This window comes from Hemiscyllium ocellatum, chromosome 3 (assembly GCF_020745735.1).
Source record: "Hemiscyllium ocellatum isolate sHemOce1 chromosome 3, sHemOce1.pat.X.cur, whole genome shotgun sequence".
Lineage (NCBI taxonomy): Eukaryota > Metazoa > Chordata > Chondrichthyes > Orectolobiformes > Hemiscylliidae > Hemiscyllium > Hemiscyllium ocellatum.
Genome location: NC_083403.1, coordinates 55,619,284 through 55,635,698, shown reverse-complemented (window position 1 = coordinate 55,635,698; position 16,415 = coordinate 55,619,284). Strand labels below are relative to the sequence as shown.

The 16,415-nt window shown below is 45.1% G+C and overlaps 1 protein-coding gene across 3 annotated transcripts in view; it reads right to left on the bottom strand.

Annotated features, from left to right (window-relative positions):
• Positions 1 to 15,225, bottom strand: part of coq3 (coenzyme Q3 methyltransferase) — a 34,545-nt gene extending 19,320 nt beyond the window's left edge. The window contains exons 1-2 of one of the 3 annotated variants that reach the window (XM_060820753.1): positions 15,009 to 15,225; positions 5,641 to 5,787 (exon numbers count right to left, since the gene is read on the bottom strand). In XM_060820753.1, coding sequence (XP_060676736.1) covers positions 5,641 to 5,787; positions 15,009 to 15,205 — 344 coding nt within the window. In that variant the 5' untranslated portion in view covers positions 15,206 to 15,225. Of the gene's footprint in view, positions 1 to 5,640; positions 5,788 to 13,529; positions 14,185 to 15,008 lie in introns of those variants that run through there. The other 2 variants (XM_060820762.1, XM_060820774.1) reach the window with 2 other exon arrangements.
• Positions 15,226 to 16,415: the final 1,190 nt, after the last annotated feature.

Here is a 16,415-nt window from a genome sequence, read left to right as displayed (position 1 = left end):
ACATGACCTCCTAACTCCTACACTCAATACTCTGACCAAATGCCTTCTTCACTATCCTATCTACCTGCGACTCCATTTTCAAGGAGCTATGAACCTGCACTCCAAGGTCACTTTGTTCAGCAACACTCCCTAGGACCTTACCATTAAATTTATAAGTCCTGCTAAGATTTGCTTTCCCAAAATGCAGCACCTCGCATTTATCTGAATTAAACTCCATCTGCCACTTCTCAGCCCATCTGGTTAAGAGCCTGGTGTAATCTGAGGTTACCCTCTTCGTTGTTCACTATACCTCCAATTTTGGTGTCAGCTGCAAACTTATTAATTGTACCTCTTATGCTCGCATCCAAATCATCTATGTTAATGACAAAAACAGCTTTATTGACAAACACACCTGGTCTCTTTACATACATCCTCTCATCTTTTCATAAATTGTCCACACATTTATTCCTCCTAGCAAAGTGCATAATTTCATAGTTGTCCACATTATATTCTAACTGCTATGTCCTACCCATTCAGTAAGACTATCCATTTCTTTGTGAAACTGCTTTATATCTTCTTCACAACACATCGCTACTTAGTTTTATAATTTTTGCAAATTTAGAAATATTTGGTCCCCAAATCCAAATTATTGACACAGTATTACCCATTTAAGTTGACATTTCTGGGCCTTTGTAAACTTTGTCTACATACTAGGCTTTTGACATTACTGATCCAAGATGGTGGTGGACTATGTGACTTTATATATGTGCTGTATGTATTAGTGGGTATATGTTATATCATAATATGTTATATTATGAATACTTTTCATGTCTTTGTGCTCCATTGATCACCAAAATAAAAAGAAACAAGGCAAGAATTGCAAAATACCATAACATTTTTTTTTGTTAAACAGCCCATAATCAAAATACCAGCATTAGAATGTGTAGTTCAAAATATTAGTAACCATCTACTGTCATCGGTTAGTTTTGAAAATATCAAATATCAATGAGAATTGCTTCATTCTTGATGACAGCTCCTTGTTGACATGATCATTAAACTGGTCCAGTAATGCCAGAGCTTTTTGTTTGGTCTGTTGAAAACAGACATACAATGAGCTGTTGCTAAGAGCCAAAGTTAACTGACCTTTTGTGAGATTTGCTGTAAGTGATGTAGGAGTTCTTTCAAGACTTTCCACTGCCTATACACATCATGGCTTTTTCATGTATTTTCCCAATTCATCTCAGCCAACAAGTCAGTTTCCTTTATTCAAATGTTAACACCCTTATTTTAGATTGAACTACCTCATTTTCAATCCATCTGTCACATTGTGGTCACAGATCCCTAAAGATTCTTTTACAACAATGATTATTAATTCGTCCTTTTTAACAACATAACTTTGATCTAAAATAACCCATCCCCAAGTCAGTTTCATAGGTCAATTACAAGTCCATCATATTCATGTGGGTTTGGAAACCTGTAGGCCAGACTAGATACTGGACATTAGTAAACCAGATGAGGTTTTACCATTATTGTTTCATGATTATTGAGAGATTTCCTACCACAGGATTTGAACTCCAGAGGATTACCAGTGTTTCTGGTATTCTACTCCAGTTACTTACATCCCCTTCCTCATACTCTTATGTATCAGGTGGACTAGTTGATATATGTAGTAAAATAATGCTTGCAAAATTATCAGGCATGTGTATTGCAGCTATACAGGACATTGGTGAGACCACTTCTGTAATACTGTGTTCAATTCTGGATTCCCTGCAAGAAGAAAGATGTTGTTGTACGTGAATGGATACAGAAATTATTTACAAGGATGTTGCCAGGGTTGAAGGGTTTGAGCTATCGGGAGAGGCTGAATTTGCCCTGGGAGCAGAGGCTTAGGGGGTGACCTTATAGAACTTTATAAAATCATGAGGGGCATAGATAGGGTGAACAGCCAAACTAGTTTTCCCAGGGTAGGAGGGTCCAAAACTGGAGGGTGTAGGATTAAGGTGAGAAGGGAAAGATTTAAAATGGCAACTTTTTCACACAGAGGGTGCTGCACGCATGGAATAAGCTGCCAGAGGTGGAGGAGCAAGTTGGTACAATTACAGAATTTTTATACAGAATTCCTAGCGTGGAAGCAAGCCATCAAGTCCACACTGACCCTCCAAAGAATATCCTACCCCATCCCATGTGATCCCCAAATCTCCCATGGCTAACCCACCCAGCCCGCAGATCCCTGGACACAATGAGCAATTTAGCAAAGCCAAGCCCATCTTTGGATTGTGGGAGGAAACACATGCAGACATGGGAAAAACGTGCAAACTCCACACAAGTCAGTGGCCCGAGGTTGGAATCAAATCCGGGCCCCTGGTGCTAAGACTACAGTGGGCGGCACAGTGGCTAGCACTTCTGCCTCACAGCGCCAGAGACCCGGGTTCAATTCCCGCCTCAGGCGACTGACTGTGTGGAGTTTGCACGCTCTCCCTGTGTCTGCGTGGGTTTCCTCCCACAGTCCAAAGATGTGCGGGTCAGGTGAATTGACCAAGCTAAATTGTCCGTAGTGTTAGGTAAGGGGTAAATGTAGGGGTATGGGTGGGTTGCGCTTCGGCGGGTTGGTGTGGACTTGTTGGGCCAAAGGGCCTGTTTCCACACTGTAAGTAATCTAATCTAAGTGTCTAACCTCATAGCCCGGGAACTCCGCACTGCCCGGTTCTACTTCCTTCCCAAGATCCTCAAGCCTGACCACCCTGGCTGACCCATTGTCTCAGCATGCTCATGCCCCACTGAACTCATCTCTACCTACCTCAACACTGCCCTATCCCCCCAGTCCAGGAACTCCCCACATATGTTCGAGACACCACCCACGCCCTCCACCTCCTCCAAAACTTCCGTTTCACTGGCCCTCAATGCCTCATATTCACCATGGATATCCAATCCCTCTACACCTCCATCCACCATGACCAGGGCCTCCAAGCCGTCCGTTTTTTTTCCTCTCCAGACGTCCCCAACAGTACCCTTACACCAACACTCTCATTCATTTGGCCGAACTGGTCCTCACCCTTCACAATTTCTCCTTCGAATCCTCCCTCTGCCTCCAGACCAAAGGGGTAGCTATGGGCACACGTATGGGCCCCAGCTATGCCTGTCTCTTTGTTGACTATGTAGAACAGTAGATCTTCCATAATTACACCGACACCACTTCCCACCTCTTCCTCCGCTACATTGATGACTGCATTGGCGCCACCTCATGCTCCTGCGAGGAGGTTGAGCAATTCATCAGCTTCACTAACACATTCCACCCTGACCTTAAATTTACCTGGACCAGCTCTGACACCTCCCTCCCCTTCCTGGACCTCTCCATCTCCATTAATGACGACCGACTTGACACCGACATTTTTTACAAACGTACCGACTCCCACAGCTACCTGGATTACACCTCTTCCCATCTTACCTCCTGCAAAAATGCCAATTCCTCTGCCTCCGCCATATCTGCTCCCAGGAGGACCGGTTCCACCACAGAACACACCAGATGGCCGCCTCCTTTAGAGACCGCAATTTCCCTTCCCACGTGGTTAAAGATGCCCTCCAACGCATCTCGTCCACATCCCGCACCTCTGCCCTCTGACCCGACCCCTCCAACCGTAACAAGGACAGAACGCTCCTGGTGCTCACCTTCCACCCTTCGCATAAACCAAATCATCCGCCGACATTTCCGCCACCTCCAAAAAGACCCCACCACCAGGGATATATTTCCCTCCCCACTCCTTTCCACCTTCCGCAAAGACCGTTCTCTCCGTGACTACCTGGTCAGGTCCACGCCCCCCTACAACCCACCCTCCCATTCTGGCACATTCTCCTGCCACCACAGGAATTGCAAAACCTGTACCCACACCTCCTCCCTCATCTCTATCCAAGGCCCCAAAGGAGCCTTCCACATCCAAAGTTTTACCTACACATCTACTAATATCATTTAATGTATCCATTGCTCCTGATGTGGTCTCCTCTACATTGGGGAGACTGAGCACCTCCTAGCAGAGTGCTTTAGGGAACATCTCCAGGGGACACGCACCAATCAACCACATCGCCCTGTGGCCCAACATTTCAACTCTCCCTCCCACTCTGCCGAGGACATGGAGGTCCTGGGCCTCCTTCACTGCTGCTCCCTCACCACCAGATGCCTGGAGGAAGAACACCTCATCTTCCGCCTCGGAACACTTCAACCCCAGGGCATCAATGTGGACTTCAACAGTTTCCTCATTTCCCCTCCCCCCTCCCCCTAGTTTCAAACTTCCAGCTCAGCACTGTCCCCATGATTTTTCCAGACTTGTCCTACCTGTCTATCCTTTTCCACCTATCCACTCCACCCTGTCCTCCCTGACCTATTACCTTCATCCCCTCCCCCACTCACCTATTGTACTCTATGCTACTTTCTCCCCATCCCCACACTCTCCACGTTTCAGGCTCTCTGCTTTTATTCCTGATGAAGGGCTTTTGCCCAAAATGTCAATTTCGCTGCTCCTTGGATGCTGCCTGAACTGCTGTGCTCTTCCAGCACCACTAATCCAGACACTGATTGCAACATGTAAAAAGCATCTGCATGGGTACATGAATATGAAGGGTTTAAGAGGGATACGGGTCAAATACTGGCAAAAGGGACTACATAGTTTAGCATATCTGGTCAGTGTGGATCAGTTTGACCAATAGGTCTCTTTCCATGCTGTATAACTCTATGTATCAAAAATGTAGCTGAAATCAGTTCAAAATGAAAGAAAATGACATTACAATCTATTTGCACATTCACTCCTTTTCTCCATTTAATTTCTTGCAACACTGGCTTGTGTAGGCAGAACCTACGGAAGATTTTGGAAAACACATTTCCCGGGCTGAGGCAGGGTTACACGTCTCATCCAAAGCAGAAGTCACCACCATGAGGTTCTATTAATTATAAAAAAAGTATATTTGTAATAACAAAAGATTTTAAGAACACAAAATGTGATGATATGAATAAAGGAAATCAATACAGTGATGATGAATTCCTTCTGTCAAAGGGCAGTGAATCTGTTTTTATTCTTTACTGCCGAGGACTGTTGAGATTGGGTCATTAAGTATATTCAAGACTGTGACAGAAAGCTTTCTAATCAGTAAGGGAATCAAGGGTGATGGGGAAAAGGGGAAGAAACTGGGTTTGAAGATGATCAAATCATAAATGGCAGAGCAGACTGATGAGCTGTATCGTCTATTTCCGTGTCAATATCTATTGTCTAATAGCTGTACCATGTGCTCATGTGACAAATTAACATACCCTAATTTCCAATAGCAAATAATAAGGAATTAGAAAGAGGTTTTTTCCCAGTTTCCTGAATGTGACAAATTCTAAAATCAATCAGCATGTTCTTACCATGGATGTAGGTTTGTTCGCTGAGCTGGAGGGCTCATTTCCAGACGTTTCGTCACCCTACTAGGTAACATCGTCAGTGGACCTCTATAGAAAGCAGGAACTGTCAGCAGTGCTTCACCCGGAGGCCCACTGAAGATGTTAGTAGGGCGATGAAACGTCTGGAAATGAACCCTCCAGCTCAGCCAGCAAATTTACATCTAGAACCTCAACTTGGGCTACAAAACTCGCAATGTTATTAACATATGTGGAGAACTTAAATGTTACCATACCGAATAAAAGGAACACGGAGGTCATTCAAAGCATGTAGAGCTGCAAATTCTCCATTTCGATCCCACCATTTTTGTGATAAAGCCTGAAACTTCTCCAATTCATCAGATTCCACAGTTGACTTTGATGTGCTGTATTTTCTAAAAAAGCTAAGAAGCAAATTATAGTAAATTATGCATGTTAGAACCCCTTCAAAAATCAGCAGGTTTTCATTTGAAATTCGATATTGTATGTAGATTTCTATAGGAAAACATTTGAAAAACCATTCGGGTCAGCCTGACATTTCGTGGATAGTTAACCTCACCTACTTTAGTCCAACAGATCATTACAGCATGTGATATTTTACGAGCGACATTATTTCAATCATACCCACAACAAAAGCCATTATATTGTTGTTAATTTAATAATTTATATTTTCTTCTGAAAAAGTATCTAAAAAGTGTTTGCCTGTTCACCCATGACTGGTCGGAAAGGACGCTTTGATAAAGTACAAGCTTCTATTTATAGATAGCAGGGTAGTTGGAGGAAAAAGAACTGATGAAACAAAACAAATCACAAAACAATGAAAAAATGCAGCTGGCACATGAAGATCTAATGGCAGTTTCTCATCTTGGATCTAAGATTTTACAACAAGCACCTATTTTGTTTAGTGATGGGTCAAAATATTGTAGATTCAAGTACTGCTGTGACACAAACTTGACAGGTATTTCAGTGCGGTCTGAGACAGTTCTGACTGCAGCTTCCGCTTTTTGAAAGAAACACTAAACTGATAGTTGCTCACATGTTTCTGGTGGATCTAAAAGATCCAATTGTATCTTTTCCACAAACTGCGTTCTTCAGCTGACCTAGCTAGTCTTCACTCTTCAACAGATGATTAATGTCATGATTCTGTGGCAACTTGCTGTGCTAAACTTGCAGCTACCTTTCCTAATTGGTGACTACACTTTGAAGTTGTATAGTAGAAGAGGTTTCCTGAAGGACCAAAAGCCACTATGTTGAAGCAGAAACTGTTCCCATTAGCAGAAGAGTTAAGAACCAAAGTGAGACATTAAGGAGTTAATTTATTCTGCTGACCTTCAAGAGATTGGATGCTCTGGGGGCAGGGCTGTATGTTTCTCTGTTTTGCAAGTAGAATGTATAAAAAATTACATTGCCATCTCCTGCTATTCAGAATCAATAAGAACATTACAGTTAAAATTCTAACCACATCCTGCAATTAAAAAAAAATTTACATCAGACTTTGCCATTAAGTAATGATCTACATGACATTGTTTATGGGAGTAATCAAATCATTACACTGCAGCTTGAGTGGCAGGGGGCTGTCTTGTGATTGTGATGTGAAATCTTGCATAAAAGGAAGAACTGGCCCCTTTACACAGTTCCGCAAGCATTGCGAAGAGTGTTAAGGGTTCCTCCAAAAGATTGTATTTAGAGTCATAGAGATTACAGCACGGAAACAGACCCTTCGGTCCAACTCGTCCATGCTGACCAGGTATCCCAACCCAATCTCGTCCCACCTGCCAGCACCTGGCCCATATCCCTTCAAACACTTGCTATTCATATACCCATCCAGATGCCTTTTAAATGTTGTAATTGTACTAGCCTCCACTACTTCCTCTGGCAGCTCATTCCATACACGTACCACCCTCTGCGTGAAAATGGAGCCCCTTTTCCCTCTCACTTTAAACCTATGCCCTCTAGTTCTGAACTCCCCCACCCCAGGGAAAAGACTTTTGTCTATTTATCCTATCCATGCCCATCATGATTTTATAAACCTCTATAAGGTCAGCCCTCAGCCTCCAACACTCCAGGGAAAACAACCCTAGCCCATTCAACCTCTCCCTATAGCTCAAATCCTCCAACTCTGGCAACAGCCTTGCAATTCTTTTTTTGAACCCTTTCAAGTTTCACAACACCTTTCCGATAGGAAGAGGACCAGAATTGCACACAATATTCCAAACGTGACCAAACCAATGCCCTGGGCAGCCGCAGCATGACCTCCCAATTCCTGTACTCAATACTCTGACCAACAAAGGAAAGCATACCAAACGTCTTCTTCACTATCCTATCTACCTGTGAGTCCACTTTCAAGGAGTTATGAACTTGCACTCCAAGGTCTCTTTGTTCAGCAACACTCCAGAGGTCATAAGTGCATAAGTCCTGCTAAGGATTGCTTTCTCAAAATGCAGCACCTCACATTTATCTAAATTAAACTCCATCTGCCACTGCTCAGCCCATTAGCCCATCTGATCAAGATCCCGTTGTAATTGGAGATAACCTTCTTCGATGTCCATGATACCTCCAATTTTGGTGTCATCTGCAAACTTACTAACTATACCTCTTATGCTCACATCCAAATCATTTATAAGTGACGAAAAGTAGTAGACCCAGCACAGATCCTTGTGGCACTCCACTGGTCACAGGCCTCTAGTCTGAAAAACAACTCTCCACCACCACCCTCTGTCTTCTCCCTTTGAGACAGTTCTGTATCCAAATGGCTAGTTCTCCCTGTATTACATGAGCTCTAACCTTGCTAACCAGTCTTCCATGGGGAACTTTGTCGAACACCTTACTGAAGTCTCATCCACCAATCTGCCTTCATCAATTCTCTTTGTTGCTTCTTCAAAAAAAAACTCAATCAAGTTTGATAGACATGATTTCCCACACACAAAACAATGCTGACTATCCCTAATCAGTCCGTGCCTTTCCAAATACATGAACATCCTGTCCCTCAGGATTCCCTCCAACAACTTACCCACCAAGGTCAGACTCAATGGTCTATAGTTCCCTGGCTTGTCCTTACCACCCTTCTTAAACAGTGGCACCACGTTAGCCAATCTCCAGTCATCCAACACCTCACCTGCGACTATCAATGATACAAATGTCTCAGCAAGAGGCCTTGCAATCACTTCCCTAGCTTCCCACAGAGTTTTAGGGTACATCTGATCAGGTCCTGGGGATTTATCCACTTTTATGCATTTCAAGACATCCTGTGCCTTCTCCTCTGTAAAATGGACATTTTTCAAAATGTCACCATCTATTTCCCTCCATTCTATACCTTCCATGTGCTTTTCCACAGTAAATACTATTGCAAGATAATTGTTTAGTATTTCCCCCATCGCCTGCGGCTCCACAAAAAGGCCACCTTGCTGATCTTTGAGGGGCCCTATTCTCTCCCTAATTACCCTTTTGTCCTGAATGTATTTGTAAAAACCCTTTGGATTCTCCTTAACTCTATTTGCCAAAGCTATCTCAGGTCCCCTTCTTGCCCTCCTGATTTCCCTCAAGTACACTCCTACTTCCTTTATACTCTTCTAAGGATTCACTCGATCTATCCCATCAATATCTGACATTCCTTCTTTTTCTTAACCAAACCCTCAATTTCTTTAGTCATCCAGCATTCCCTAAACCTACCAATCTTTCCTTTCACCCTAACAGGAATATACTTTTTCTGGATTCTGGTTAACTCATTTCTGAAGGCTTCCCATTTTCCAGCTGTCCCTTCACCTGTGTGAATATCTGTGCCCAATCAGCTTCTTGCCTAATACCATCAAAATTGGCCCTTCTCCAATTTAGAACTTCAACTTTTAGATCTGGTCTATCCTTTTCCATCACTATTTTAAAACTAACAGAATTATGGTTGCTGGCCCCAAAGTGCTCCCCCACTGACACCTCAGTCACCTGCCCTGCCTTATTTCCCAAGAGTAGGTCAAGTTTTGCACCTTTTCTACTAAGTATATCCGCATAATCAGAAAATTTTCTTGTACGCACTTCAATTGCTCTCCAGCCAGACCCCTAACACTATGGCAGTCCCAGTCTATGTTAGGAAAGTTTAAATCCCCAACCATAACCACCCTATTATTCTTATAGATAACGGAGATCTCCTTACAAATTTGTTTCTCAATTTCCTTCTGACTATTAGGGGGTCTATAATACAATCTCAAGAAGATGATCAAACCTTTCTTATTTTTCAGTTCCACTCAAATAACTTCGCTGGATGTATTTCCGGGAATATCCTCCCTCAGTACAGCTGTAATGCTATCCCTTATCAAAAATGCCACTCCCCCTCCACGCTTGCCTTTCCTTTCTGTAGCATTTGTATCCTGGAACACTAAGCTGCCAGTCCTGCCCATCCCTGAGCCATGTTTCTGTAATTGCAATGATATCCCAGTCCCATGTTCCTAACCATGCCCTGAGTTCACCTGCCTTCCCTGATAGGCCTGTTGCATTGAAATAAATGCAGTTTAATTTATCAGACCTACGTTGTTCTCTACTTTGTCCCTGCCTACCCTGACTGTTTGACTCGCCTTTGTTCTCAACTGTACCAGTCTCAGATTGAATTCATTCCTCACTATCTCCCTGGGTCCCATCCCTCCACCTTACTAGTTTAATTCTTCCCGAGCAGCTCTCTCAAATCTCGCTGCCAGTATGTTAGTCCCCTTCCAATTTAGGTGCAATCTGGCCTTCTTGTACGGTCACTTCTACTCCAAAAGAGATTCCAATGATACAAAAATGTGAATCCTTCTCTCATACACCAGCTCCTCAGCCACTTTTTCATCTGCTCTATCCTTCTATTCCTGATGAAGGGCTTATGCCCGAAACGTCGAATTTCCTATTCTTTGGATGCAGCCTAACCTGCTGTGCTTTAACCAGCAACACATTTTCAGCATCCTTCTATTCCTGTCCTCACTAGCTCACAGCACTGGGAGTAATCCAGATATTACTACTCGAGGATCTTCTTTTTAAATTCCTGCCTAACTCTCTGTAACCTCCCTTCAGATTCTCAACCTTTTCCCTTCCTATGTCATTGTCCGCATTAGAACCAATGACCTCTTGCTGGCCCCTCTCCCCTGTGAGAACATTCTGCACCCTCTCTTGATTATGGCACCAGGGAAGCAACACACCATTCTGATTTCTCGCTGCTGGCCACAGAAACATTTGTCTGCACTGCAGACTAGAGAGTCCCCTAAGACAATCGATCGCTTGGAACTCAACGTACTCTCATTATATTAGAGCCAGTCTCAATACCAGTAACTTGGCTGTTTGTGCTACATTCCCCTGAGAACCCATTGCCCCCCACATTTTCCAAAACAGCATACTTGTTTGAAATGGGGATAGCCACAGAAGACTCCTGCACTACCTGCCTACCTCTCTTACCTTTCCTGTGACTGTTAACCCATCTCTGTGACTGTATCCGAGACTTCTTCCCCCCCCCCCCCCATTGACTGCCATCCATCACATCTCCTTGCTCTTGTAAATTCCTCAATGGATCAGTTGGAGAGACAGAAGCATTCGATCTAATAGGATTCGCAACCAATGGCATTTATCACAGACATAATCCTCAGTAACACGTAAACTCTCCCTAAACTCCCACATCTGACAAGAAGAGCATATCACTCTACCAAGGGACATTTTTGCTTCTTTCATTCTACAGACACAGAAAATAGCACTGTCTTATTCCTCTACAAAACACTGCTCCAGACTAACATAATACTATTGGCTTATATTTCAAGTTTAATCAAGAGACATAGCTCAATAAAACATATCATTAAGAAAGAACACACTCTACTCACTACTGCAGACTTATTTTAAGGCCACATTTAAAACATCCACTAATCTGTCTCTGTGCTGTGACCTCTCCCAAACAGGTTCCTCTGAGATCAGTTGTGAATTTCACTGTTTGTTAATTTTCCCAGACGCACTCAGGTGTCCAGTGCTACATGAATTCAACAGCAAAGGCAGTAACTGCTGACTCTGTCAGTTAGCAATGTGGGTTTCTCTCTCTCTTCCATTCCGCCCTCCCCCCCCCCCCCCCTCCACCCCACCCCCTGCAGTGACCTCGCCACGTGCTTCCTTTGTCTGTTCTTCCCCCTTTTAAAAAAGTGCGATTGTTTTGACTTTTCTTTTCTCCAAAGTTCCAAAACAATGCAACAGCATATAAAACAGTAATTGCTGCTCCTGGAATTCGAGGTAATCGAAGGAGCAGCTGTTACAGTCAGAAATTGTTCCCGTCCTCCATCTTGGATTACCCAGCTTGCTTAATAAATGTTGGCTGTTCACAGAAGTTTATGTATTGCAGTTGCATCAAGTGTGTCAGAATGTCAAGAAAAAGAACCAAACAAAAGGACATAGATTTAAGATGAATGGCAAAAGAATTAAAAGATGCCCAGTGATGAGGGTGTGAAATGCATTGCCTCAGTGTGTAATGGAAGCAGATTCAATCATGGCTTTCAAACAAAAACTGATTAAGCATTTGAAAGGAGAGAAAAAAAAAGCAAGGTTTCAGAAGGGTAGAGGAGTGGGAATTGCTAAATTGCTCTTGCAGAAATGGCAGATGCAGAACGATTTGCAACCATCCTCTGATTCTAGGTCTTTGGCTGAAAAAGTTTAGCCATCATCTCGAGTATCACATTGAGTTCTTTCATCTCAAATTTTGCCCTACATCTGTGAAGTGCTTTTGTGTCTGCAAGACTATAACATAAATGAAAGTTATTACACAAACAAGTTTTCTTTCAAATTCCATCAAAACTTTCATCCTTCAGTGCTTCAGCCACTTCACTCATTTCTTCATTCTTTTTCCCTAATTTTCTCTGCCTATTCAAATACCAGGAGTAGAGGCCCAAAAACTCTAAAATGGGGAAGATCATGGAGTCAACTTACACTCCTAATATATCTTCAGACACTGAGGAAAACAACTTATATCTATAAAGAATTATACAGCATGGAAACAGACCTTTTGGTCCAACTCTTACTGACCAGACATTCCAATTTGAGAGTCTCATTTGCCAGCATTTGGCCAATATTTCTCTGAACTCTTCCTATTCATTTACCCATTCAGATGCATTTCAAATGTTGTAATTGTACCCACTCTACCTCTTCCTCTGGCAGCTCGTTCCACACATGCATCATCCTCAATACGAAAAAGCTACCCCTTAAGTCTTTTTAAAATCTTTATCCTCTCACCTTAAACCTATGCCCTCCAGTTTCAGACTCCCCCCTGCCCCCACACACCGCCCCCCCCCCCCCTCCCCACCATCCTCAGAAAAAGCTCTTAGCGATTCATCCTATCCATGGCCCTCATGATTTTCTAACCACTATAAGATCACCCCTCACTCTCCGATGCTACAGGGAAAGGTGCCCCAGCCTTTTCAGCCTTTTCCTGTAGCTCAAACCCTCCAATGTTGGCAACATCCTTCCAATGCAGTAGTCTAAAAGTGACTTCACCAATGTCCTATACAGTCGCAATATGACCTCTCAACTTTTATACTCAAATGTCCCAACTAATGAAGGCAAGCATGCCAAACGTCTCCTTCAGCACCCTCTCTGTGTCTCCAGTTCAAGAACCTATGCACCTGCATCTCTCAGTTTCTTTGTTGGCGCACACTTCCTATGACCTACCATTAAGTGTATAAATCCTTCCCTGATTTGCCTTACCACCTCACATGTATCTAAATTAAACGCCATCTATCACCCCTCTGCCCACTGACCAATCTGATCACGGTCCTGTTGTACACAGATGATCTTCTTCACGGTCCACGAGTCTACCTATTTTGGTGTCATCTGTAGACTTACTAACCATATCTCCTATACTCATATCCAGGTTATTTAAATAAATGACAAAAAGCAGTGGATCCAGCACCTATCCTTGTAGCACACCGCTGGTCACAGGCCTCCAGTCTGAAAAGCAATCATCTACCACCACCCTCTGTCTCCTATCTTCAGCCAATGTTGTATCCAGTTGGTTAGCTCCCCATGGATTCCATGTGATCTAAACGTATTAAATCGGCCTATTCTTAGAACCTTGTCAAATGCTTTGCTCAAGTCCATATAGACAACATATATACAAACATGTTTAACAAGTTTAAACTTTTGATCACCATTTTTGCCCTACCTGGATTGTTCCATGATTCCAACAGCAGTGGGATCAGATGGCCGCAAGCACAGAGATTTGGGCATGTACATAGGAAAACACCCCAGCAGCCACAGCATTGATTAATGAATATGGCATCACAGAGTGCTAGCAAAACCGGAGTCAGTGTGATCGGGGGGCGGAATCTCCACTAATTGGGAATCATACCCAAAATAAAAAAGGTAGCTGTTGTTGTTGCAGGTCAATCATTTCAGCCCGAGAACAACAATGCAGGAGTCTATCAAGGTAGTATCGTAGGCCCACTATATTCAGCTGCTTCATTAACCACTTCCCCTTGATCGTGAAGGTCAGAAGTCAGAATGTTTGTTAAATGATTGAATAATGTTCAGCACCATTTACATCTCCTCAGGTATTGAAGTTGGCCCAGTCAAGATGTAGCAAAACCTGGGTAATATTCAAGCTTGGGCTAAGAAGTAGAGAGTAACATTCACACTGCCAAGCAATGAACATCTTCAACAAAAACAAGGAAAAAACAATGACTGCAGATGCTGGAAACCAGATTCTGGATCAGTGGTGCTGGAAGAGCACAGCAGTTCAGGCAGCATCCAAGGAGCAGTAAAATCGACGTTTCGGGCAAAAGCCCTTCATCAGGAATAAAGCTTCAACAAAAACAAGTCCAACCATTAGCCCTTGCCTTTACAAGCAGAACAATCAATGAATCCACCACCAGTGAATATGGAGGTTAACAGTGACCAAAAACTGAAACAGCTATATAAATACTTTGGCTACAAGAACAAGTCAGAGTCAGGAAAATCTTGCAGGAAGTAATTCAACTCTGGTTTCCTCAATGTCCATCCATCAACCATAAGACACAGGTCAGGAGCATGATGAAATATTCTCAATTTGCTTGATGCATGTAGCTCCAGCAACACTCAAGCAGCTTGAAATGATCTAGAATAAGACAGTCTATTTGATCAGCGCATTATCCAATAGCTTCAACGTTCACTTTCTTTACCACTCACACACAGTGGCAACAGTACATAGCATCTACGAAATGCATTCCAAAAATACATCGGAAGCTTATTAAACAATACCCTTCTTTTAGGATTTGGAATGTAATAGACCACCTGCAAGTTGCCCTACAAGCCATGATCATTTCGATTTTAAAATAACACGCAGTTCCTTTAGTGTTGCCCGATCAAAACGCTGGACCTCCATCCCCAACAGCATTGTGGGTGCCCCTACATCCCTAGAACCTTCGAAGGTTCAAGACCATGTTTACTACCAACTAAGTTATAAATGAGCAGTAAATGCTAACCGAGCCGGCAAAGCCCAAGGTCCATTAATGATTTTTAAAAAGCTAAAAGCCTTAAATACACAATACAAGTATGCAAGTGATTGTTGTACATTTTCATGCGGAAGATCACGAATAAATTATCCCACTGAGCTTTAGATGCTAAAGGAATCTAAATCACGATTATTGACGTTGCAGTTCCTCACCTGTTACTGTGCCTGCCGTCCCTGTCTGTTCCGGGGCCCGCGCACTCTACGCACGGCTGCAAACTGGTGACTGCAGGCGTTCGGAATCCGGGCCGTGCCAACACCACGTTCCAATCACAGAACGCAGCCCGGACAGCGCGTTCTAGAACCCCGGCACGAGAACCCCTCCCCGCGGCACACAGCAACTTTCCCCACATTGCCACAGCCGCCGCTGGTGTAACTCACCGCTCTCGGTGCTGCAGTTGTTATTGTCCGGCGGAAATACGTACACTTGACAACTCCATCCCAACTATCTTAAAGGGAACGGTTATTAGATACATTACAACATAACATTTAGTAGGCATTCCACTGTCCCTCGTTCTGAATGAATGTTCACTAAAAAGAGGAAGATTAGAAATATAAAATTGAAACTCAAGATGTTGGAGCTTTCTTCGAGGGAGAAGACGGGGGGGGGGGAGAGGGAGAAGACGGGGGGGGGGGGAGAGGGAGAAGGCGGGGGGGGGGGGAGAGGGAGAAGACGGGGGGGGGGAGAGGGAGAAGGGGGGGGGGGGGGAGAGGGAGAAGGGGGGGGGGGAGAGGGAGAAGGGGGGGGGAGAGGGAGAAGGGGGGGGGGAGAGGGAGAAGACCGGGGGAGGGGGGAGAAGAGGAGGGGGAGAGGACGGGAGGGAGAGGGGGGGAGAGGACGGGAGGGAGAGGGGGGGAGAGGACGGGAGGGAGGAAGAGGGAGAAGACCGGGGGGGGAGGAAGAGGGAGAAGACCGGGGGGGGGGGGGGAGAGGGAGAAGACCGGGGGAGGGGGGAGAAGACGGGGAGGGAGAGAGGGGGGAGAGGACGGGAGGGAGAGGGGGGGAGGAGAGGAGGGGGAGGAGAGGACGGGAGAGAGGAAGAGGGAGAAGACCGGGGGGGGAGGGAGAGGGAGAAGACCGGGGGGGGGGGGGAGAGGGAGAAGACCGGGGGGGGGGGGAGAGGGAGAAGACCGGGGGAGGGGGGAGAAGACGGGGAGGGAGAGAGGGGGGAGAGGACGGGAGGGAGAGGGGGGGGGGAGAGGACGAGAGGGGGGGGGGGAGAGGACGGGAGGGAGAGGGGGGGAGGAGAGGACGGGAGGGAGAGGGGGGGAGGAGAGGACGGGAGGGAGGGGGGGAGAGAACGGGGGGGAGGGGGAGAAGACGGGGGGAGGGGGAGAAGACGGGGGGAGGGGGAGAAGACGGGGGGGGAGAAGACGGGGGGGGAGGGGGAGGGGGAGAAGACGGGGGGAGGGGGAGGGGGAGGGGGAGAAGACGGGGGGGAGGGGGAGAAGACGGGGGGGAGAGAAGACGGGGGGAGGGGGGAGAGAAGACGGGGGGGGAGAGAAGACGGGGGGAGAGGGGGGGAGAGAAGACCGGGGGGAGAGGGGGGGAGAGAGGGGAGA